Consider the following 23,846-nt stretch of genomic DNA (forward strand, 5'->3'; position numbering starts at 1 on the left):
CAACGTTACTGTCTTTAGAGTACAGATTTGTTTCATGGCACATCATTTCATCAAGCCAATCTCAATACATATCGCGCTCTACTTCTATGAAGCGAGCACTGTACTACGGAAAAATCGAAACACGGACTTCCTATATATACATATATACATATATACAAATAAATAAATTTTAGTAGTCAAATTAGTCTTCAGTTGGAGCGATTTTTATAGTCTCTCAAAAACAACAATAATTCAGGGTTTCAAGCTTGACCTTCAATAAAATATGGTCATCGGAAATAAAAATTTGAGGCCAAAAAAAGAAATAATTAATGCAATATTCCACGTGAGCGCTGACCACAATGTTTTTCGTTGGATTACGCAGTAAGGCTAACTTTTGTGGAGATTTAAGCGACATATCAAGACCACCAGGATGAAAAAGGCACATTATTATCAAAGAAAAACGACGGGGTATGAGTAACATTTCATTAAAATGCTAGGCCCACTTTTACTCCGGACCATAAAAATAAGTTGCGGAAAAAATTGAGAGTCACAGGTCATTAACTTAAGTTTTTCCGCATTCAAGGATTGCGTAAGTTGTTTGACGTGGAGCTCAAGTAGTAACACGGTTCCGCGCGAAAAGTTTGCCGACCTGCCAAAACCTAATTTTTTTAGTCTTAACACGGTTTGAAGGGTCAGTCCTATTTAGGATAGCGTTCAAAACCGTCATAAAGGCAAACAAATCTGTTTTGAACTTTGCCCATTTCTTAAAAGGTACTACTGCAATTTTTAAAACCCTTTAATATCCAGAAGTGATAAACCAGTAAATTCTCCCTATAATAATCCAGACCTTTTCCAGTAGAGGTAATTATAATACTTAGAACTGTCTGGTAAAACTTATCTTGATCTAACACCAAATTATTGTGATTGATTTTCAAGGAAATCAATCACAAGCGGGGAGAATTCACATCGGATCTTGGGAGTTAAAGGGTTAAGGTGGCTGATCATTGTATTTAAGTGCGCCGTGTCTAGTTGGTTGAAAGCAAGCACTACCATTCATTTGTTGAATCGCTTTCTTGAAGGGGGGGGGGGGGGTTTGAAATATAAGCCGTTTCTAGGGTAGCGCAAATGATTTGAAATAAAGTTAAAAAGTATTTTTGTCCTTCAGTGATATAGAACTGGCCTTCCACACTTCATGGCAACTTCATGTACCAACAGAAGTGAAATCAGTGTACGACTGCTGAATGATGTTTAAGTACTGTTGTCGGAGACTTGCATACTACCTTTTGAATGAAAGGGAGGTTGTAAGGAAAATCGAGTATCACTGGTTAATCATACCGGGAAAAAATGTGATGTGGGTAAGAAGCAATGCCACTCAATCTTGGTTAAATTGGTTAAAAAAAGCGTCAGGTAATTCTCACAAAAAGCGAGTGAAAGACTTAATTTCGATAAAAAAAAAATTATACAAGTATTCCTGGAGGTAAATCAGTTTAGTGACGGAGTAGAAAAAAAACTAAAAGGGAATTTCGGTCAACGTTCTCAAATTTCCCCTAGACATCGAATTCGTTCGCGAGTATTTTAAAATGACAGGGTTGTACAGGCCACCCATGACTGGTTGTTTAACTCATCTGAAATGGGCAAAGAAAAATCAAACTGATACAGGAAAGTGTTTTGATACCAAAGTACGATTACTAATTTCGTTGGTGTTGAAACATGTGAATGAACCACTACTATACAGAGGCACTGATGTGCTGCAACAATTTGAAAGCTGAAAAAACGAATTGAAATATCCGGCGCGCTGCAGCTCCGAACCAAGAAATCTGAAAGCTCATAGTTGTCTCGTTTTCACAACATGTGGCTTTGTAGCTCAGTTGGTAGTAGCGCCTGAAAAATATCTGGAAGCCCGTCGAAGCCTGAATTTTTTCATGCTTCTTTTGTGCAATTGCTTAAATAGTAGTCCTCTTGAGGGATTCATTCTTTGCTTGTCTTGTTTGCTATTTAAATAAAAATTAAAACATGAGAATCTTTTAAAGATAATTTAGTTATTATATGAAACCAAATCATGAATGCGCGCTTGTGGTGAAAGGACTTCCAACATAAGGGTTTCTGAACTCTTTCCATCTGTATCTCTAAGGAGCTAAATTGACAGAATGCAGGCCAGGCCAATCTCTAGTTTTTTCCTTATTTCATACTGGCTTGTTTCCAGTTACATGTAAGCGTTCCCACATGCACCATCCATTACTATGTCCATATATGCACTGCAAGTTTTAAGATGGTCTAGTCGGGGGACTTCTAAGTCACTCAAAGGTCAAGATGACCATGTCACGCCCGCAATGGCTCCAGAAACTGTGGCGATGCAGCAACAGTACCGTTCAGTAAATACTGTTGATTGTTCTTATCCACATCTTCTAGGACATATTTATAGTTCATCATCAGTCCAAAGGAATTATCCATTCCTCGTGCGCTCACATCCGCCAACCAGTTTAACCTCCACATCCACGCACCATTCCTGATGTGAAAATTACCTGACGGCGAAGAGACGACGAACACATTTTAGTTAAACTCATTTTGATACATAGCGCCTCATTTCTGCGCGTAACTTCACGCGCGAGGAGCACATTGCCAGCCTAGCGTCAGTACAATCTCTTTCACCTTGACATCAATATGCATATTCTCCATACCTCGGTAAGATGCTGGTTACTCTCAGGGGTTTTATGGTTAAATTGTCATTTTCGGCGAGAAATCGAGAAAACCCGGCAGTGATCAACCTTAAAGGTCAGAGATACATTGCAATAGTAAAAATTCTGCCATTTGAATTTGCTGATATCTCTTGAATCACTTACCAACTGGATCCATGACAAATCCTCGCCTTTTCTCTTTGTATAGATACCTGGAAAGATCAGAAATGGAGAAAAGTTTGATACATAACTATGTTAGAGGGCTATTCGAATGTACACGGGTACTTTCATGACAAATCCTCGCCTTTTCTCTTTGTATAAATACCTGGAAAGATCAGAAATGGATAAAAGTTTGATAACTTTGTAACTGTGTTAGAGGGTTCTTCGAATGTACACGGGTACTTTTTAGAGGGAGGAAGAGAGAGAAGCTTGGGAACGAGAATGGAGCGCCCGAAGACGCAAGAGACCAAATCAGGATTGGTCCAAGCTTAACCCTTTACACCCTAACATCAGTATGCATATTCTCCATACTGTTCTCTGTACATTTCCTATGGTGCTGACAAGGAGAATTAGCTTAACAATCCAGAGCTTCTGTAATTGTTGATCATTTCTATTATTCTCATAACCCTAATGTTTGATTCAGGGGAGATATTGTAAGGAGAAATTAGATGCTAGTCACCCTTGGGGATCCAAGAGTTAACATCTGGGCCGAGTTGTTCAAAGCTGGGTTGAGATAACTCAGGATTAGTGTGAAATCTGTTTTCAGATCTGTGAGCTTTTAAAGAATATCCATTTTAATTCCACTGTTCTACAATTTTATGATTTCATGCTCTAAAAACAATTTGGAAAATAATCCCAAAACGACTTTTGATCAGAGAAATGTAGAAACCTGGATTAAAATTTAACCCTGGGTTAGCGATAACCGGCTTTCGAACAATTGGGCCCTGATTGGTTGAAAGGGTGGCGCGATTTTTCTGGACCAATCACACAGCGCGTTGAGGCAAAATTCATCCAACCACGGACAACTTTCAATGACACCCAATTAAAATTTCATCGACATCTCCCAACTGAGAAATCACCGGTTGGTAACTGATAACGTAGGCGATAAACAAGCCCATGTCCTCAAGTAACCTTCCTCTTTGTTCCATCTTCCGATTACCATAATCCCTAAATAACCCACAATTTAAAAATAATAACGGTACGTACTTGGTACAGAGGCGTACTAATGGTTTCCTTAGACAGTCAGCTATACTTGGGTTAAGGTGCCAATCGCTGGTTTCTAAAAGGTTCTGACAACAGAAAAACAATGCATTTTTCAGAGAGTTGATTATCCGTTGCTTAAAGCTACTTTAACTTTCTAAAATGCCTGAGGACAATGGGCTGCAGAACTCTCTTCCGTCATTGCCAGATTACGATTTTTATACCTTCTAGAATAGAAATATTGGAAAGACTGAATTTTAAATGTTAAGACGCGAACTAAGAAAACTACGTCGAATATATCCCGTCGAAGCTTGCCGAAACAAATTTCTTCTCTTTAAACTGGTGCTTAAAAACAATATCTCTCGTGGGAAACTGATAACAACAACAATAATAATACTACTACTAATAATAATAATAATAATAATAATAATAATAATAGAAATAATAACAATTTTATTAGCCATTTTAATACCAGTAGTAAAAACAGTAACACTTGGATTCTTGCATTCTGGGCCATTTTCATTCAGTCACTATCCAAAACAAGAAAGACAAACTTTTCAAATTGGTGAGTCATACTTAAACAGATGTGTTTTGCCCTTGCGCACTCCTCTGCGAATCAATCGCTTGATAATTGCCATCGAAGCAGGCCACACGATTAATAGAATGAGAAGAAATCAAAATTTAATTATGTTTGGCGCTGAAGCCATCTAAATAACGGAATACACCAACCTTAAACAAGGAGAGCGGAGACAATTCCGAATTTGAGTGGCTGCCTTGGATAATTTCCTGTTCATCTTCCAAAAGTAGCGTTTGGGGAACGTCATTTGCTAGCAAGTAAAACGATAAAAATCAACAATCTCGACGAATACATCTGAACCTACTTTAATTATGAACCCATTCGCCAGCGAATTCTCTGTAGCTTAGATGGTAGCTTAGTTGATAGCACACCCTACGGATAGGCTAATTTTTCGCGGGCAACTGAAGAAAAGCTTTCAAATGGTCAACTGAGATTCAAACTTTTACTCGTCTTCACTGCCTTCTGTAAAGAAGAGAAATCCATTCAGAGAAAAGGCAAAAATTACTGAATGCCTAGTCTTCATTTAAATTATTTCTTCCTTCATTTTTCTTCCTAGTTGGGACATTTCCCCCCCTCCCATTAAGCTGGTATTTCCAAAGTAACGTTTCTTACCCTGCTGTTCCAGGGCGTGCGATAGCTGCAGCTTTAGCCACTGTTTGAAGCCAGGGATAGGGGACAGTGTCGAGTATTGCGTGATGTTTGGAAACTCGTGCCGTAACTCTTCCACGACGTGCTTAATAAGAAAATTGCCCAGATCCACGCCACTAAGTCCTACAAAAAGGGAAGAGAAATTATCAGTACTCATCCAAACCGTTTTCCAGTTGTTCACTAGTTGAATCTCCTTACGCATATTTGTCCATCACAGATAACACTTCCTAACCAACACCTCCGCTGTATTTAAAACAAAGTTTTTCCTTACAAAGCCAGGCGCTCTTGTCAACAACGCTAGATATAAGAATTATAATAAAATTCTTCGCCCATCTGAATGTCATGACAAGAGTATCAATGTGGCATATTATAAATGGAGAGGCAGAGAAACTCGGGACGAGAGAGACCTTTGGCCGGATCATAAGGCTATGTTCTTGAGCATAAAGCTTGACTATCATACGACCTCGCTCCACCCAAGAATACAAGTCGGTACCAACGAACAAGAAAACCCAACGAAAAGCTGGGGAGTAGACTGGGACTGAGTGGCATCCTATCCACGAGGAACAGTAATACTTCTAGTTACTTCATGCTACGTAAACCAGGTAAGGCTTGTGCAGCTACACTGTAAGCCACCTGGCTCGATTGCAGACTTACAATAACCTTCCTACCTTTAATCTAAATGACAGTGCAAGGCTGTGTTTCCAGCCTTTTTTGGACTTGTAGCCATTTAAATTCAGTTATTTATTTATTGAAAAAAAAAAAACCCTAGCCTACGCACATGCATCCATTTCTTCTTTGAAGGTTGGAGGTGGAAGGATTTGATTATACATAGAGCAGAGTTCTCCTTAACTCATGCAGAAAATAAAAGTATCAATGTTTCTGAGACACCTATCCTTCATTGCCTCAAAACACACCTTTTTGTGTCGAAGTGATAGAATAAAACACTGCTGCGGTTCTTTTCTCTAATTCATATTCACACGCGTCTCGATCCACCTCCGGTTCACTCAAGATAACCTGGATTGAAGAGAGACTGCAGTAAAATACTGACTAAGGAACAGAAATCAGTTGATTATCAAAATCATTTTGGGTTTTCAAGAAGTACCCTTAAGAATGAAAAGCTTCAGTCCTAGTCAGGTAGCTACATACAGAATCCTTTTGTATTTTTGTGAACAAAATTCAAACCATTTTCCAGATTTTTTCTGAATGACAACCCACCTGTATATTATCAGCAATTTCATATTCCAGTGCAGTGTGTAACACTACCACAGGTTCACCAGGCATGGAGCGATGTGTGTAAATATAACATCTCCTGTCAGGAGCAAGTCGCCGCTTCAGGTCTTCCCAGCCAGACATTGAATGCACTGCCTCATAACGCAACACCTGAGTTACAGAAAGTATAACATAGTTACCTCATCACCATACATCCCGAACAACCAGGAATGTTACAGTTTCTTTTCAATACAAATTTCAGGATCAGTCTTTTTGTAATTTACAGGGACACTGAGACCCTGCTCAAAACAATGAATCCCGACCTATCATACGTCAAGCTTAAGATAGAACAACATAGGCAATTTACCCCAACCAAGAAATGAAACCTCTCACTCAAGGTAAGGTTGAAATTCTACTCTAGGGGACAATTTCCCCTTTACTACATTTACAGGATTGTCAAAAAAGCCAGCTACCGGCGCAATTCACCGTCCACCCTGAAAAACACACCAGCTATTCTAATTATTTTTGGTTCAATTCTCAGCCTAGAAGCAGGGCTAAAAATTCCGGTACGGTCTAATACGGCGGTACGGTCGCCGGTCACAATGACCGGCAAAACAAAGTTTACCTCGGTCATTTCTGTAGCGCTTCTTCGAGCTTCTAGTTCGAAGTGCACTTTTTTCTATCTTCTGTTTCATTCTCCTCAGACAATATCTCGTTGAAAGATGGATTACACACTCTAGTCTTACTTTTTCCGTACATTTCGACTGATTAAGGAAATGAACGACGAACTTGTCACCGGCTTTTGTCAACCCTGCCCCATAATATGTTAACGAAACTTTTTTTTTCTGAATCATTCTACCGACTCTAATCGCGTCATTACTGTGCGGCCTAAGTGTCGAGCGGTATGGAAAGGCCTGCCCGCTGAGTATTCACGCCGAACTTAATTCAGTCTACCTGGAACTGAATCGTTTCAAACGCACTGCCACTACCTTCTAGGTGAGTCGGATCTAATTCCTGAGTTCGGCAGAGTAATGGCGCGACACTTCGCACCGCCTTTTTGAGTCAACGTATCGTTAGGGCATAGCATTTGAAATAAAGATAAACTTGTGAGGAAATTAAAAACTGTTCTATCGTAGCCTCTCGTTTAGTTTTTATGGCGTTGTGTTGTTGTTGCTGTTTGTTATTGTTGTTGTTCAGCTTCCTTTTTTTCGTTTGACTTTCAGTCATTTAATGTGACTGTTCAACATGACCGCCGAATCGAAACTTTGACCGGTCAAACCCCAATCAGGCCGGACATTGTCTGGTCACCGGCCGTTATTTTTACCCCTGGGAAGCATGATATTGTGTCACCTACTCATGGATTCACATGGGTTTATATGGGGAGATTTGAAGCTCAATCTTTCAATTGAAATCATCCAAATTTTTGCGAAAGAATGATGAGGTGAGATCTTAGAAACAGAGATACTCCTGTTGACTTGGTAATTATGTTAAAGGTATGAATTACGCGCTGCTTGCCAATAAACACCTTTTCTAGTATACTACCAGGTGATTCCCAGGTGACCTGTCTGAGATCCAGTAATCCAACAGCAAACCACTGAGCCAAGAGATTCTTGATGGATGAACTAAGAGCCTGGAGTTCCTGTCTGGCAAGTCGATCCTTCTCTTCATTCAGCCCTTCCTTGCAAGAAATTTATATCAAATACTTATGTCTACTTCTTTGCACATGTAAAATACCACAGTCAGAGTATTTTAACACACTACTATGCAAATAAAGGGCACTAACAAAATCAACATAATATTTTTAATGGAAACTGGCCATTTCCCATTCTGAAGACAGCTCTTACTCACCAACAAGTCACCTCTCATGTCAACAATGTCCTTCACACCTCCTGGTAGCTTACTGATCTGGGACAGTAATTGGGTATGAGCTGGTTCGAGAGCTTGCCGCAACTTTTCCTCTGCTTTTAAAATGGCTGGAAGTCCATTTTCCTATGAATAAAACATGAAAAATGGCAATTAGTAAAATTTAAAATTTGCCTGGAGGCAAAGGTTCTTCAGACTAACCAGTTATCTAGCCCTTTCACTTCAAGGATCTCCTTACTTCTGGCCCTTTCTTTTAATGTCCAGTCCAATAATTATTTTTTGACAAATCAAACAACAGCTCCAAGTTATAACTAGTTTTTAATTACAATCCTTTCTAATTGACCATAAACTGGTACTGTATGGACAATTAGTTTGTAGGTTACTAAAGAGAGGGACTGGCTTCAGACCAATTATTAATCCTGTTCAAAAGTAGAGATATAGCCAAGGTTCATTTATAGAAATATATCTGTCAATAGCAGGGTGGTTTGTCCAACTATTTAATACAAGAGGGATAAAAATGGCTCAACATTGCTATTGAAAAAAAATGTTATTCATTTCTTTAAAACTGTTCCAAATGTTGCCCTTTCATATCTCAAGGAAATATAAAAGAAATACAATCCACTTAAATTCTGACCACTCATGGCAGTTGCACAAATACCTCACACCATTAGTATTGAAAACCTGGGTTTAAATTGCATTAAAACATATTGTAGTCTACCTGAGAGTTTGCCAAGCTGTTAGCGACTTGTAGAACATCCTTGTGGTCTACACCAAGATCTCGTTCCAGAACCAAAAAAAATGCCAATTTCTCAGCCTTTCAAAAGAAAAAGGTTCTCATCATTTAACTAATGAAAACAAATCTCTGCTAATTCTCTGCTATAATTCCTACACAGCCAAGCTAGTTCACCTTGGAGTTAACAATTTGTAAAGCTGATAAAATAACATGCTTCCTTCTGTGTTTTCAAGCAAAAGAATTTCTCAGCTTGAGTAAATTTAAATAATCAGTTACATCACTAACTCACCTTTGTTGACAATCCACTGTAGAAGTGTTTGATTTCTTTGGCAACAGCCTACATTTCAATTGAATAAAAAAAACCTTAAACCCTTCTGCCAATAGCATATCACAGCATAGTGGAATTGCAGCTCTATATGTCCATCTATGCCTAAGGAAAATTTCTGGTAAAGCTAAAAATGAGAGTTGAGATCTAAATCATTGCAACATTTCAATTTTTTGCAACATCATGATAGGAAGAATAATTCTGAAATTGTTCCCTCCCCCTCCCCAACCTGAAAAGGCGACAGGAGGACTGGGGGTGGGGATATGCCAGGATGAACTAACATCCTTTTCAGGGGAGAGTAACAATAGTCCTGGCTCTGGCCTTAATAAGCCAGCTTGAACAGGCAGCATGCTTTCACAAGGCTTCATATGCTAGCTGAGTACTAGACAATTGTTTACATTTGGCATAAGATCACCCCCTGAGTCTGTTCTCCTCATTCTTGCTGCTTTACTCAGCATTTCACGTATTTGTGTCATCCTCATCTGGGATGGAAAATCCTCAACATGTGGTGGAGAGCTGTCAGCCATCTTAAATAACAGCCTGAGCCACTTGGACTCTACATTGTGAACCTGACAATAAAAAGAGACCCGCAAGCAAAAATTGGAAAATCATATTATAGAGAGCTAAATGTCTATATTCCATTGTGAAAGAAGACACTGTAGCTTATTTAACAATTCAATTATAAATGAACTGAAGTCATGTTGCATGACAATGGCTGAGGGCAAAGCCCAAAACAACTGTCACACAGAATTTGAGAGCCAATTATCAAATTTATTTTGGTATAAATCAAATGGTTCTTCAAAACTTAAAAACAAGGCAGGCTTATGTTCTAGAATGGATGAGCATAAGTTTGTACAAAAAAAAACAATAACAGCTTGATATTTTAGATTCACACACCTTATAGTGTATTGCTTAAGGGGGAAATTACAGTTGAGACAATTAAACCAATCCTATCTATCTTCTCTGAATTAAAATGTGCAAAACAGTTTATTAAGTGAAAATACAATTTACCACATTACTTGAGGATGTGCAATAACTTCTAGTCCTCCAATGTAAAACACAATGTTTGGATAGTTTATTTTGATTCCAGTTTTTGAATCCTGGAATGAATCTGAACAAATAAGAGAGTACAGAAAAGATGAAAAATGAAAATATTAGCATCAATTTCACCCAGAACAACAAAACTGAAACGAACTTCATAATTTGCAACCCTAATTAAAGAAAACATTTCCTGTAAGATTGTGAATCGGGATGGCATCGTAAGTGGTCAGGCAAGATAAAAGAGACCCTTTGTCCTGAGAGGTCATATGCTAACATGCAAGATCGGCTGGACTTATCTGTTGGGTATTGCATGCACTACATGAAGAAATAGGCAAATTATTTTTGTGCAATCTTTCAGGTTATATTAATTAGTGGATACTGGCCTCTTTCTTTTCTAACATGTACGTTTTTAAAAACAAACAGAATGAGGAAATAAAATGAGCAATATTAAGTCGTCTTGAAATCACTTGATCTGTAGCCAATATGTACATGTATATTGTAATTTCATCTATTCTCGTCTGAGTTCGTTCAGAAATTATAAACACATTTGAATTGCATACATACATATATTACTAACGAAATATTTTGACCATATCTAGTCATCTTGAAATCACACTTGATCTGCAACGGAGTATGTTGTAATTTGATCTTTCCTCGTCAATTTAAGAGTGATATTGGCTAATGACGTTTAAACCGTATTTTCAAAGTTTCTTCATAGGTAATGGCAACGCAAACAATACACTATAAAAATGTTTAACCTAGTGAGGTATTGCGTGCTCGTAAACTTTGAAATAAACGAAAGATAGGCTGTAAAATTAAAGACGAGCAGCACAAACATAAGCCTAACACAACAGGCGGTACACTAAAAAGAGTATTTGAGAGCAAAATTTAGACTTACGCGACAAAAATTTCACTGATATATCTTTAACCCATCAAAAATCTTTCTAAAAAGCTGCACTCACCTTAAGACCAGCACACGTTGCAGTATTTTCATGACACTTTCAGTTTCACTACGCTTCTTGGAAAGTTTGAGACGACTGAAGAGCTGTATAGTGACCAGCGGACTACCACCTAAGAATATTTTTACTTTGTTTAAGTACTTTGTATGTGTCCTGAGGAACTGCGCGGCCTTTGACGAAATGTAAGAGAATGGGTGTTGGGGGGTTAGCTTTTATTATGGCGAGTTAACGTAACAAATTCAGTTGTTTATTCAACCTACAATGCTTGATTGAACCCTTTACCTCCTATGAGCGACCAAGACAGAATTTCTCCTTACAATATCAATACAATATCAACCAGATGAGTGACAAGAATAAAGAAAAATATCAATTTGGAAGTAATAAGTTGATTCAATACTGAATTCTCTGAACTAACATTATAAGAATTGGTTGACAGTGAGGAGAATTACAAATGTGATCTGGGAGGTAAAGGGCTGAGGTGAAAGTGAACAGTGGTGGAAGGGGTGTCTGGACTAACTTGCAATTTGAAGCCATAAGAAATTAATGATAGACAGTATATATTTGTTATACAGCTTTACAAATCTTCATGTTAAATCTCATGGCATATATCTATGTAGGCCATGACAAACAATATTCTTGTCCTGTAATTTTTTACCTAACTTTGCTTGTAATGGTGAGCCCAAACATATACAGGGTTGTGGGTGTAAGTTTCTAAGAAACTGTGGTGCTGCATCAGTGGGGAGTATAACAAGATAATTTTGGTTTTATCAGCAAAGAAAAATTGGCAAAGAATTTCAAAGTTAACGTTTTGAGCATTAGCCCTTTGTCAGAGCGAATTTATCGACTCAGTTGATAAAACCAAAAGTATCCCCATATAGAAGGTTTATGTGTAGCAAGATCCTATAAACTGTTTGTTCAGCCCTGTAGCCTTTCACCATAACCAGATAATTTTTAATATAGATGGTTCAATAAATATCTTGTTAAAAGCTCTCTATAAGATCTCTATCATACAGTATTCACAGTCATATATACACATTTGAAAACTACAGTCAAACAATACAAAAAGACCATATTAAAGAACATGAAAGCAATAAGACCTATGTAGATGTAACAGCAATGCTTGTAAAAAAAATTGATCTTGTACAAGATAATTTTGAAATTAACAGTCTAAGTACTTCAACATCTTTTTGGTAAAAAAGAATAAAAAAAAAAGTTGACACTGGCTAAAAAATATATTGTTCTAGACATTTCAGTTACTACTTTAACATCTCTTTATAACTATCATGAAATGCACTCATGATGAGCCACAGTATTTGTCTGCCAGTCTGTTTTTTCCAAGACTTTGGAGTGCCACTGAAAGATGAGCAAATGTTGCAGTCTTTCCTTGGTCAATCCAGGCTAAAAGCATTTGAAAAGCTTTTTCCTTTATTCCAGGGTACTGAATATTGTCACCCTGGATCTCCTCTAGTTTGGCGTTTGGGATTTTCAGCTTTCGCCCCAAAGGCTTCCAGAAAGAGACAATTTCTTGAGATAAGTTTTCCAAGACTTCTTCTGATGGCTGTTTATGATTGCTGTGATCTTCTTGGTCCATCTTTATCTTTTTGGGTGAGGGACCAACTATTTTCCAATAAAACAGGCAAGATGTTCATGAACCAGTTAAACCTCACAATCTCAAGAGCAATCAAAACAAAGCTTCTCTTTACAATATCAATACAGTATCAGGCTGATCAGCATTGAGCATAAAGAAAATTAACAGCTGGCAAAATGTCATGAAATGACATTTAATTCTCAGGAAAATTGAAAAATAACCATAAATATATCACTAAAAGGAGAAATGATGGATGAACTTGAGGTTTTATTAAAAAAAGTTGTCTGACCTTCAAAGATCTCCTTGTCCTGACTGTCTGAGAAACTGTCACTGATTTTTGTATCTGCATTAAAAGGAAAAAAGCTCATTATTGTCCAACCAGTAGTAAAAAATTTCACAACAAAGGTAAAAATAACATGAAAGAGGGTGATGCTCAGGAGAGCTTCTTTTCCATGGGTTCAATCAATCACAAAAGATATGCCTGAGCAAGGATATAGCTTGAAAAGGGACATGCATAAATGTCATTCTTAAAAATGATTCTTTATCAGATTAATTAGCTCCATCAACTGAAGTTTTAGTCTAAAATTCTTGGTAACAATAAATATCCAAACAAATAACACCCTATCAAAGATTTCTTAAACCTTCCCAGCAGGACAAATATTAAGTATAGTCTGCATACGAGGGTCCCTTGGCTTTCTGAATCGTAATAGACTCTAATGATCATTTGTTTAATGCTAAATAAGGGCTTGTTTTGGTATATCAAAAAAAGTTTAGACAGTCAGAAATTTTACTGTTGTTCCCATAACAGACATTGATAGCTGATGGATACTAAAAATCAGATACATCCATACTTATTTAGGATGGTCAGAGATGAATCAGAAAAATCACAACCACTTCTTTTTTCCCCAACATGTTCCAGATTCTTGTCAGTATTCATTTAGAGTGTATAAAAGTTTCAGTTTTGGCTGTCAAGATTTTTGGTAATGTTAGTTTTTACTTCAAACAGCTTATACTATTTTGCAAAATGAAACAAAACAAAACAAAACAAAACGAGGTGACATATGACAAAACTAAAGGAATGCACATATATTTTGTAATAAGGTAAAGATAACTTTCACAAGGATTTTGGAGTAATCATGAATTAACAAGAAGGATTTCATTCATTTTGCAACATAGTTATTTAAGAAGAGGTACTACTTTGCAAATTGACTAATAGTCCATTTGGCAAAATAGTATCTCTCCTAAAATTATTGTTTGGCAAAAAGTACTTTAATATGGTTTAAGAAATAAGAGGAGCTCATAATCTTTGCTGATATATTAATTTGTAATGTTTAAATGTATTTTTGTGAAATGAAAGAGGTCAAGTTATCACCAAAGGGTGAAAATAGGCGATTTTGCAAAACAATAACTATTCTGAAATTACTACTTTGCAAAATGAATAAAAATCCTTCTCAGCAATTGATGATTACTCCAAAATCCTTATGAAAGTTATCCTTACCCTATTAGAAAATACATCTGCATTATTCCTTTAGTTTTGTTATATCTTGCTTGGTTTCGTTTAGTTTTGTTTCACAAAACAGAATAAGCCACTTCAAACACATTCTAAATTGCTTGGGTAGAGTCACACAAAGTTTAACCATTCAATCAGTAGAATTGGGGGCACATGTGTTTGCAATTTTCCTGATATACTGACACAGTCTGGGATGGTGAAGAAACAGTGAAATACACTATCATCCCAGATTGTTTTTTCCAACTAATGATAGCCAGCATTTCACTGTAATATCAATCTTGGTGAATGAAAAGGTACAATAAATAAGAAACATACAAGTTCCTTCCTGCAGATGCATCAGAATTTCACTGCTCAATGTTCCTTTATTGTAACTAAGTTCTCCACATCCTTTGTGATGAACAGCAATCAGTGCCAGTCCCTCAGAGGCCAGTACTGGTGAACCAGAGGAACCAGTCTCAGTATCGGCTTTATAGAAAACAAAGGGTTTCTCCACATTTGAAATTTTTTCTTGAGAGAAATGCTTGGGTCGTCCTTTTGGATGCTGAATTATCATGACATTCTCCCCCTTTTTCAATTCCGGCTCTGGTTCCATAAGTATGGGTTGAATGGTTAGGTTCAAACCATCAATATCTGCCTTGTCCACACCAACAAACGTATAGTCAAGCTCCTGACAACAACAAAATTAATCATGAGCACAATGTGAAATACCTAAAATGCTGACTATGGTAACTTTACAAGGTGATAACAGAGCATGTCAAGAGCTATAAAAATTTCAGAGAAATGGCTATGCCTCATTGCAAAGTTATGGTGCAAACAAGAAACTAATCCAGAGAGCATAGGATTAACTCCTGGGTTGGGTTGTTCAAAGCTGAGTCAAGATAACCCAGGATTAGGGAGAAATTTTATGTCAGATCTAAAAGCTTTCAAAGAATTTTTTTTTGTCAACAATGTTGTGATTGGATGTTCTCATGAGAATAGAGAAAATTATCCCAAACAGGCTTTTGAACAAAGGAATTAAGGAAACCCAGATTAAAATTTAACCTTGGGTTAGCACTAGTTGGCCATCAAAAACTGGGTCCCAAAGGAAAAAATTTTCAGATATCTTTTCACAGAAATAATTGTATCATCCATAAAACAATCAATTTCAAATTGTGGCACAATTGAAATATGTCAAAATGGAAGAGTCCAAGAAACCCACAAGCGAGGAAGGTTGAGAACAAATGATCAACAAACAAAATTAATGTTTATTCAAGGTTCTCTCCAATTAGCCATGGTAACCAAGCCTAGCACAAGATGGAAACCTTCTGTAATTGATTGGTCTAAGTTGGAGATGAAACTGTGAAATCAACTGGAAGGCCAAAATCCAAATTTATTGCATTACATCATTAGTGTACATTCTCCTTAGTCAAACTCATTAGATAAATCTCCTGTCACTATAAATTTGCATTTCATAGTCCTAATAGAGAACCTTTGTTATATTTTAAACTCCCAAACTCCCATATGGAAAGCAACCTTTAGGACATTGCCTACAGGAATATTTTCTCTAAGCCGACGAAATTTTGAAAATCCTCGAATGCAATTTCCAAATGGTGCAACAACCAAAATCGGTGTGGGGGAGGAGGGGGAACCCGATAAAAAAATGGAGTTTCAAATTTTATTTATTTCTTCAGTCCTGCATTAACAAAAAAGACACGTTTGTCTCAAAATAACTAGAATAGAGAGGAGACTGGCACGTCTGGCCTCCAAATTTTAAAATTGCCTAAGAAGCTTCATTGTAGAATTGGACGGCGCATTGTTCACATGCACATACTGCACTAACCTTGTTGGTACGAAACATTTTTTCTGGTTTTAATTTAACCTGCTGTCCTTCTTCTGATCCTTCATACCCGAACGTGGCGTGAGCTTTTTCAGCTTCGTTTATTGAGCCAAGCACGTGGTTATTAGTAAACACTCCATAAATTTCAACACAGCCTCTTTCACTTGGCATATTAAGCTTGGATAGGAAACCGGTACCTCGCCTATAATTTGAGAAGAATCGAGATAAAGTTAATATGCACAACTTAAAAGTCTTGGGAATAAAAGAGAGTAATGAAAAATACCACTAAGGAAACGATAATTATAACAATAAAACGAAATCCTACTTTAGTCGCTCTTTGCGGGAAATCGGGTCTTTGAGAACAGTCTCGATGTAACACACCGCGTTGATTTTATCCGTGAGAAGTTTGGTACTCTGAAGGCCATTACCTTCACTTAATATGACTTCATTTTGTTCCATGGCAGCCATGAAAATAATTTCAGCGAGGTAGCGAGGAGAAAATGCTAGAGTGAGCAAATTTTGTTTACGTTTTGCTTCCACCTGGTCGCCATTCTTATGCAAATAATCTCCCGCGCAAGTGAACTCTTCCCCAGTCTACTCCCAGGAAGGATAGAGAGGTCAGTCTGGGCCCTTCTGAAAGATTTGTCCCAGACAGACTCCCAGACATAGTTTTACCTGTATCAAATTTACTTTCCAAACCCATTTTCACTCAAAAAGAAGTTTCGTGACTTTAAGAGACCTTTATTAAGCGAATACCGACGGGATATTGGGTGTTTGTTCAACATAAGGTCTAGAAAGTCACGTTACGATGAGCAAACATGACTTTCTAAGAACGATCTCTGCGGAAATCCCGCCCGGTATCTCAAAGGGTGTCCCCCGGGAGCTCTCTCGGGATCTGGCGGATAATCTCGTCTGAATCCCGCACTGAATCCCGACGAGATCCTTAGCGACAGCGACAACAATTTACCCTTTAACTGGTGAGAGTGACTTGCATCTAATTTCTCCTTACAATATCACCCCTGAATCATGCAGTAAGGTGATGAGAGTAGAGAAAATTATCAGCAGCAAAGAAGCTGTAAATTGTTCCATAAATTCTCCTTGCCAGCACCTCAGGGAATGTATGGGGAACAGAATGGAGAATACTTTTACCGATGTTTGGGTATAAAGGGTAAAGAAAACAAACGACCGGTGAAAAGATAAATACATACATTACCAGGTAAAACGATTTATGTGCAGCCAAAGTTTAATCTTTAAGTATGGGGTGACCGAAAAATCCAAGTGTACAAGTAAGGTTGTAAATTAAGTCTAATAAATGAACAAGTAAATAAACAAATAAAATATCTGATGAAGTTAAATTTTAACCAAACAAGAACGTTCCTTTAGAGGGTTCAACTGAGTATTGTCCGCTGACTTTTGAAAACTTTTATATTTGGCCACTTCCAATACAATCAATTCTTATGTTACTGCATTTGATGCATTTCCTAAAAGAGCAGTTACTTGTAGTGAACGATATAATAAGCCCCAAGAGGTTTTCTAGGGCTCTTGCAAGTTCCCAATAGGAGTACTTTTAATAAGAACACGAAGGGATCCAAAATGAGATTGGGGATATCACCCTGCTTAAGGAATGCCGTTTAAAATATTGTATGCATTCCTTTGTTTGAGGAAGTAGGTTTCCATGATGCACTGAAACGCTATCTTGTCCAAATGAAAAGAAACAGAATGGTATAAACAACAATTATCACAGTATCATTTCGCTATGAGTTTTCACTGAAGCGTTCTATTTTAGAGGAGGTGAGAGAGGCAAGATGCAAACTTGAAGCTCTCGGCAAGGTACTTACTTGAGCATTTGGAGCTCAAGAAAAACATTTGCTGATAACTTAAACTTACGCAAGAAATCAAAATTCCCTCCGCCTTGCGTTCGCCTCGACTTCTATTTTAAAGTGATTCTGCCCTCACTGTCCTATGGTCTCGTCTTATGGGGATAGTACTGTAATAGTGAAATACTTCAGTCTCTGAAATGGCCCCATTGCAGAGCAGTAAGATTTATTTCAAACCTTCCCTACGATATTTAGTCATAATATTTAGTCATTACTTTCAAAGTAGCATTACATCCACATGTACTTTCAGATCAGAAGATTTTATTTACACATAACACCTATTAAGTTAATCCCTCGAAATACTGTAATTTGCATGAAAGTTAGTAAACTTTACCCTTCTCGAAATTGCTGTACATCTTTGGTTTTGGACAAATCGTAACCTTTCGTGAGTCCATTGACACACTAGATCTTTAAATAAACGACCCCACAAGCTTTACAGCTTTAACAATTATCGTTTCAAAATAAAAGGATTTGAACAACCGCAAAACATTTTTATCGCAGTATCATTTTGCCCACGAGCTTTTATGGGAGCGTTTTCATTTGGGGAAATTGGGAGAGGTAAGATCTAGTTTACTAGAAACTTGAAACTCTCGACATGGCACATACTAGAGCGTTTTCGGTAAAATATTTATAAGAATAGTTTTCATTAAAATGTCATTTTATGTAAGTCCTATGACAAGTAACGCGCCTGTTTTCAACCTTCCAAACGGGAGACTTTCTAGTCACACTTTGTATATTGTCCTGAAGTCGTTGTTAATTAGGCTTAAAGCGAAACAAGCTATTTCACTGGAGGGGAAAATGTAATGCCCCCAGACACCAAGAGAAGGTTCCCCTACCCTTACCCGTCCCAGCCCGATGAAAAACAAAACGACGACAAAAAATATGCATGAAACAAACACTTTTGACACTGGTCTGGGTGTAAAACAGGATGAATTGATATAAATACGTTAAAAAAATTAAGTTTTTCGCTTATAAAGTCTGGGTCAATTGGAGCATACAAAACCACGAACTTTCGCGAAAAGAAATGTTTTGTTTCTTTCCTATAAACAATAAACTGTCCATGAATAGTTATCAAACAGTTCTAACTCTCTTGTGCATCTTCACGTAACATGGCGATAAAGGGTGCGGAACGCCCACGACATGTCGCGGAGACGGCAAAGGAACCTCTTCCTTCACTAACTCTAGGTCAAAACTACAAAGAAGAAGAGATATAAACATTTGTATTTCCATCATGGCAAACCGACGACCTGGACACTGAAAGCGACCGCCGCCAAACGCAAAGAATTTGTCAGAGGGGGCAGATTTGTCTGAGCCTACAGTCTGATTCCAGCGTTCTGGAACGTAGGATCTTGCATCAGGATAGATGGCTTCGTTTTGATGCGCCCAATAAGGTGAAATCATAAGCATATCACCTGCTGGAATTGTAAATTCACGAACTTGCATGGGTCCTGTAAGTTTGCGAGCAATCATTCCTGCTGGACGCAGGCGAATGGCTTCCAAAATACAGTGCTCCACCTTACGCAATTTCTTAACTTCTTCCAGAGAAAGTTTCGCCAACGACCCTGCAAGACATGAACGAGTTGCATCACAGAGCTCTGTTGAGTTTCAAACAGAGATTAGTGATAATTTTACAGCTACCCTCTTTGTATTCAAGGAATTATCGTCCTTCGTCTTAATAAAGAATATTCAACAGCAAGTGTTGTTCTCAAGTACACAAATGCAACTTCGGGTGCAATGGGCACACAGCTGGGTTAATCCTTTAACTCCCATGAGTGACCAAGAGAGAATTTCTTCTTACAAATCAATACAATATAAAGCTGACAAGTAATGAGAATAAAGAAAAAGATTAATTGGGGGATTATTAGTTGATCTAATGCCAAATTCTCTGAACTAACATCATAAGAATTGAATGGATGACAGTAAGGAGAACAACTACTAAGATCTTGGGAATGAAAGGGTTAAAACAGTTAGTGAAAGAATTCATCTAGCTGCTACAGTTTTTTGATTAAAAGAGTCTGGATACAAACATAAATTCAAGTGACCCTATGGTGAACTTGTGGATATACTGTGCAGGATGCGACTATGATATGCTGTCTCAGGTGGCTAAATAAACTTATAAATGGGTGAGTTCTTAGACCTTGAGACTCTGCCCTCCAAGGCTCTGCCACTTAACCACAGACTCTCTAGTGAGCTAGGCCAGTATTACCTCATTAACCTTTTCACTCCCAGGAGTGACCAAGACAGAGTTTCTCCTTACAAATCAATACAATGTCAAGAAGGCAAGTGATAAGAATAAAAAGAAATATCATTTGGGCAATTGTTAGTTGATCCAATACCAAATTCTCTGGACTAACAGAATAAGGACTGTATGGCAGACAGTAAGGAGAATTGGAGGGCTCAGAGCAAGAACAATCCCTTGATTTTTCGGCCATTTTTGAAAGTGTTCAGAAGTAGTTGAATTTTGGCATGTGGACACTTTCAAAAATGGCCGAAAAATCAAGGGATCGTTCTTGCTCTGAGCCCTCCAATTACTTATAAGATACAGGAGTGAAAGGGTCAAGAATTCAGATAGGTATTGGAACACTTCAGGCAGGGACAACAAGAGTCTAGTGTACTTACCACTGTCAATGTATGGCCCTAGTACAAGATCAACCTCCTGTTGGAGATCCTTTTTAATACCTTGATCACTTAGTACAAAAGCCAAAGTCCAAAATGTGATTGGCACTGCATTTGCAAGGGATGCCCAGAGCAGTAGAGTTGCATAATTTGGTGCACAATCACCTTCCAGTGATTCAACCATGGCTTGAAGTAATGTGTCCTCTACATTTGCATAAGTCTTCTTTTGCAGTGCCTTGCCAAACACATCCAACAGAAAGTATTTTGATTTTGCCCATTCTTTTAACAAAAAATCTGGTAGCTTGGCACCATGCTCAAAATTACTATCAAACTGATCAAATTGTTTCTGAAAGTGTTTAAATTCTTGATGAGTTTGAGGAAGAATTCCCTCACCAAACAGGACAGGTACAACTGCACTGAACACAATGTCACGAGCCAAAGTCATCAAATCAACTTCAGAGCCAGTAATTTTTGCTAGGAGAATTAAATGAATGAACATGAGTAGAGGAAAACATAAATAAATAAAAATAAAAGTGTTTCACAAACATAGCATTTACCCCCCCCCTCACTGACTTGTCATGCAGCCATAGTTAGCCTTGCATGTGCAACATGACTGAATTTTGCAATTATTTACTGAACAGGAGAGCTGGGTGGGAAAGTATTTGACTTAAGGTCCTCACTTAATGACTGAAAGTCAAATATTTTTCCATCTGGCCCAAACTTACTCAGCTAATAAGCATTTCATCATATGACCAACAGTCTTCCTCTTTCTTACCTTCTACTTTCAGCTGATCTCACAAGGCTGTATAGTATTTCTGGCCTTGTGGCTTTCGGATAGTTTTTATTTTTTAAATGCCTTTTCAGTACAATAATTCCCAGGGCTGCATGCATCATCCAATAACAAGGAAACTTCTATAGAGTATGCTAAGTTCAGAGTAGTTCACTTCCCACTCCTGTGTCAGGTGTCCCAGATAATTCTATGGTACCCTTTCAAATCACCTGTAAGTCAGACACTTTTCAGTGTCATTTCAGCACCTCATAATTTGAAAATTGTTATTGTTATCACCCCATTTTAATTCTTAACAATCTGTCAGTGGTTTGACTTTTATTGTGCTGAAATAACCTGCTGAGAGCATAAAGCACGAGTCATGCAAGAAAAATTGAGTATAAACTAGTTATGCTTCTTCTCCACCTGCATAAATTGTGCCACCCCTCATAATTTCCAGTTCTTTAGTGAAAAGTGCAAAAAAGAGGAAAATTGTGTGTTCAGTGGGATAGTGCTGGAATGACAGACTTGACAAGGTTTAAAAGTGAAGCCAGTTCTAGTCTCCTTACTCACATGCACTGTAGCAACTTATGCCATGTTTCTATGTTGTAGAAAGGAGCCTTTTGACACTGTTTCTCTACAGAGTGGGAGGTTGGTCAATCTGGAGTCTATGGCCAGCATTTTTTAATTCATTGGTTTCCCTGACAATTTATTAGCACACATTTATACTCCTACAGGGAAAGGAACCATCTGATGAACATGATAAGTGACTTTGGTTTAAGTTGACACCTGATTTAACCTTTTGATCCAAAGTCAAGAGCACTACCCATTAAGGTCAACAAGTCTACAAAGGAGTATGTCAATAAGTTGGGAATTCAAACTGCAACTGTTCTAAAGGTTTCTTTGAGTGGTGTTAAAAACTTGAACACTTCCCGCCCTTCTAGACATACCAGTACAGCTTTTCATACGTTTTACTTCTACCAGTGACTAATAGCCACATTTATAGTGCACTGAATGCTTTTTGCCATGGAAACTGTAATTCATATGGTTATGGTTATTTGGCTTATAACCAAGGCTTCATGCTGGAAATCTCATCTAAACCTTTCAAGCGTTGAGTATGGAAAATTTTCCACGCTAATAGCTACTCAGATTATGGATTCCACAAAGTGTGTGAACCTGGGTTTTTTTTTAAATGTACATAACCTATGACCTCAAGCCTTGATTTGTAGCACGTCAATTCGTTTACGATAAATCTTTCAACCAAGTCATTTTGATGGCTCCATAGAATTGAGAGATCAGATCGTTGTCATTGGCACTAATCTGCCCCATAATTATCCAGCTGAGCCGAAGGTCTGTAATCAATATCACAGAAAATTTCACCTCGCAGCGGTAGGTTCGTCCTCTATAAAAAAAGAATAATTATAGCTTCAAATAAAAGATCCACACAAACTTACCACTTGTTGCATATTCTTCTAGTTTCCGACCAACTTTTGGAGTTAATTTGCTCAAGTTAGAAGAGGACAGCCTTCCTTTGACTAAATCATGAATTTTACGATGATTAGCAAAGAAATCCACCCTGTTGATTCCCGCCGTGTTCTTCACTGCATCTTCGACGGCTCGCTGGAAGTCTGCTTGAGGAGAGTTAAAAAATAAATGGAAATCTCGGACATCAGTCAAAAATGTCATTCGCTGACCAATTGCATAAAATGTGAAGACCTCGCCATGCTTTTCGCTGGATTCTTTGATGAAAGTCAGCGGTGCTTTTCCAAACTCGATCGCACATCCGAGCCAAGGAATCCATCCTTTGATAATCGGTGGGTATTTCACGTTCTTCGTACGCAACAAATTAAGTGTCAATAAAGAAATCACGAGTAAAGCTGCAAAAATGATGAATGATGAAAGCTTTAATAGTTCCGCAAATGCAGCCATGTTTGTTGTTCGAAGGAGTTTATGGGACAGAACGCCCCCTGGCGCGGGAGGCACCACGCGGGACCCTGTGTGTAATTTTCACGTGACACCTGATCTCATTACGGTGTTAAATTCCTAAATTAAGGTAATCAGATAAAAAAAGACCAAAAAAGAGACTAATGTTGCTTAATAAAATCTCAAGAACAAGGCTGATACGATAAAAAGATAAATAAGTAATTCCTAACAACCAACTATCTCAAGCTATTTTTGAAACTAGTTTCCGGCGCAAGAGACAAACTGCGAATATTTTGTGTCTAAGCGGGTGTTATAATCGTGTTACCATAATCCTTGATCCGTGATCTAAGTGACCATAATAGGGTACGGTCTAAGGGCCACCCTGTAATAGATATTGCTACAGATTTTACTTCTGTTTTCTTTTTGTTTTTGTTTTTTTGTTTTGATTAGGTAACAGGCTTAAGTTCTGATTCGACAAATTAAAAGAGTGTGATCAGCCAGCAAGGTATGCAGCTGAAACTGCTCCATTGCATGCATTGCA

General features: G+C 37.8%; 3 protein-coding genes across 5 annotated transcripts; all 3 read right to left on the reverse strand.

Moving 5' to 3' along the window:
- Positions 1 to 814: 814 nt before the first annotated feature.
- Positions 815 to 11,287, reverse strand: LOC131778225 (malonyl-CoA decarboxylase, mitochondrial). 2 transcript variants are annotated; one of them, XM_059094619.2, is made up of 14 exons: positions 11,213 to 11,256; positions 10,229 to 10,320; positions 9,608 to 9,778; positions 9,174 to 9,221; positions 8,870 to 8,965; positions 8,137 to 8,277; positions 7,814 to 7,966; positions 6,295 to 6,459; positions 5,994 to 6,093; positions 5,044 to 5,202; positions 4,584 to 4,681; positions 3,861 to 3,943; positions 2,820 to 2,866; positions 815 to 2,501 (listed from the first exon to the last, which is right to left on the reverse strand). In XM_059094619.2, the coding sequence occupies exons 3-14, from the start codon at positions 9,734 to 9,736 to the stop codon at positions 2,299 to 2,301; spliced, it is 1,422 nt and encodes a 473-aa protein (XP_058950602.2). In that variant the 5' UTR covers positions 9,737 to 9,778; positions 10,229 to 10,320; positions 11,213 to 11,256; the 3' UTR covers positions 815 to 2,298. The 2 variants fall into 2 exon arrangements, with proteins under 2 accessions (XP_058950602.2, XP_058950601.2); XM_059094618.2 differs by having other exon boundaries at positions 816 to 2,501; positions 10,221 to 10,320; positions 11,213 to 11,287.
- Positions 11,288 to 11,821: 534 nt separating this feature from the next.
- On the reverse strand, positions 11,822 to 16,662 carry LOC131778261 (uncharacterized). The gene is made up of 5 exons (XM_059094660.2): positions 16,449 to 16,662; positions 16,127 to 16,325; positions 14,623 to 14,974; positions 13,087 to 13,140; positions 11,822 to 12,826 (listed from the first exon to the last, which is right to left on the reverse strand). Exons 1-5 carry the CDS (start codon positions 16,589 to 16,591, stop codon positions 12,504 to 12,506), a joined length of 1,071 nt encoding a protein of 356 aa, XP_058950643.2. The 5' UTR covers positions 16,592 to 16,662; the 3' UTR covers positions 11,822 to 12,503.
- A 1,519-nt stretch (positions 16,663 to 18,181) lies between these two features.
- Positions 18,182 to 23,320, reverse strand: LOC131778250 (24-hydroxycholesterol 7-alpha-hydroxylase-like). 2 transcript variants are annotated; one of them, XM_059094649.2, is made up of 4 exons: positions 23,099 to 23,320; positions 22,837 to 23,010; positions 20,620 to 21,090; positions 18,182 to 19,562 (listed from the first exon to the last, which is right to left on the reverse strand). In XM_059094649.2, exons 1-4 carry the CDS (start codon positions 23,181 to 23,183, stop codon positions 19,072 to 19,074), a joined length of 1,221 nt encoding a protein of 406 aa, XP_058950632.2. In that variant the 5' UTR covers positions 23,184 to 23,320; the 3' UTR covers positions 18,182 to 19,071. The 2 variants fall into 2 exon arrangements, with proteins under 2 accessions (XP_058950632.2, XP_058950631.2); XM_059094648.2 differs by having other exon boundaries at positions 22,837 to 23,320.
- Positions 23,321 to 23,846: the final 526 nt, after the last annotated feature.

Source organism: Pocillopora verrucosa, chromosome 9 (genome assembly GCF_036669915.1).
Source record: "Pocillopora verrucosa isolate sample1 chromosome 9, ASM3666991v2, whole genome shotgun sequence".
Lineage (NCBI taxonomy): Eukaryota > Metazoa > Cnidaria > Anthozoa > Scleractinia > Pocilloporidae > Pocillopora > Pocillopora verrucosa.

What these genes read in the sequence shown, in the direction of transcription:
- LOC131778225 (XM_059094618.2), bottom strand. Translation starts at nt 11,244, where the DNA reads ATGAAAATACTGCAACGTGTGCTGGTCTTAAG. An exon ending in GCACATCCTCAAGTAATGTG is followed by an intron (nt 9,779 to 10,220) that starts GTAAATTGTATT and finishes TTTTATTGTCAG; the next exon opens with GTTCACAATGTAGAGTCCAA. An exon ending in ACAGCTTGGCAAACTCTCAG is followed by an intron (nt 8,278 to 8,869) that starts GTAGACTACAAT and finishes TTTTATTCATAG; the next exon opens with GAAAATGGACTTCCAGCCAT.
- LOC131778250 (XM_059094648.2), bottom strand. Translation starts at nt 23,311, where the DNA reads ATGGCTGCATTTGCGGAACTATTAAAGCTTTCATCATTCATCATTTTT. An exon ending in AGAAGAATATGCAACAAGTG is followed by an intron (nt 21,091 to 22,836) that starts GTAAGTTTGTGT and finishes TAATTCTCCTAG; the next exon opens with CAAAAATTACTGGCTCTGAA. An exon ending in AGGGCCATACATTGACAGTG is followed by an intron (nt 19,563 to 20,619) that starts GTAAGTACACTA and finishes CATGTCTTGCAG; the next exon opens with GGTCGTTGGCGAAACTTTCT.
- LOC131778261 (XM_059094660.2), bottom strand. Translation starts at nt 16,591, where the DNA reads ATGGCTGCCATGGAACAAAATGAAGTCATATTAAGTGAAGGTAATGGC. An exon ending in TCCCGCAAAGAGCGACTAAA is followed by an intron (nt 16,326 to 16,448) that starts GTAGGATTTCGT and finishes CTCAAATTATAG; the next exon opens with GCGAGGTACCGGTTTCCTAT. An exon ending in GCATCTGCAGGAAGGAACTT is followed by an intron (nt 13,141 to 14,622) that starts GTATGTTTCTTA and finishes CTTTTAATGCAG; the next exon opens with ATACAAAAATCAGTGACAGT.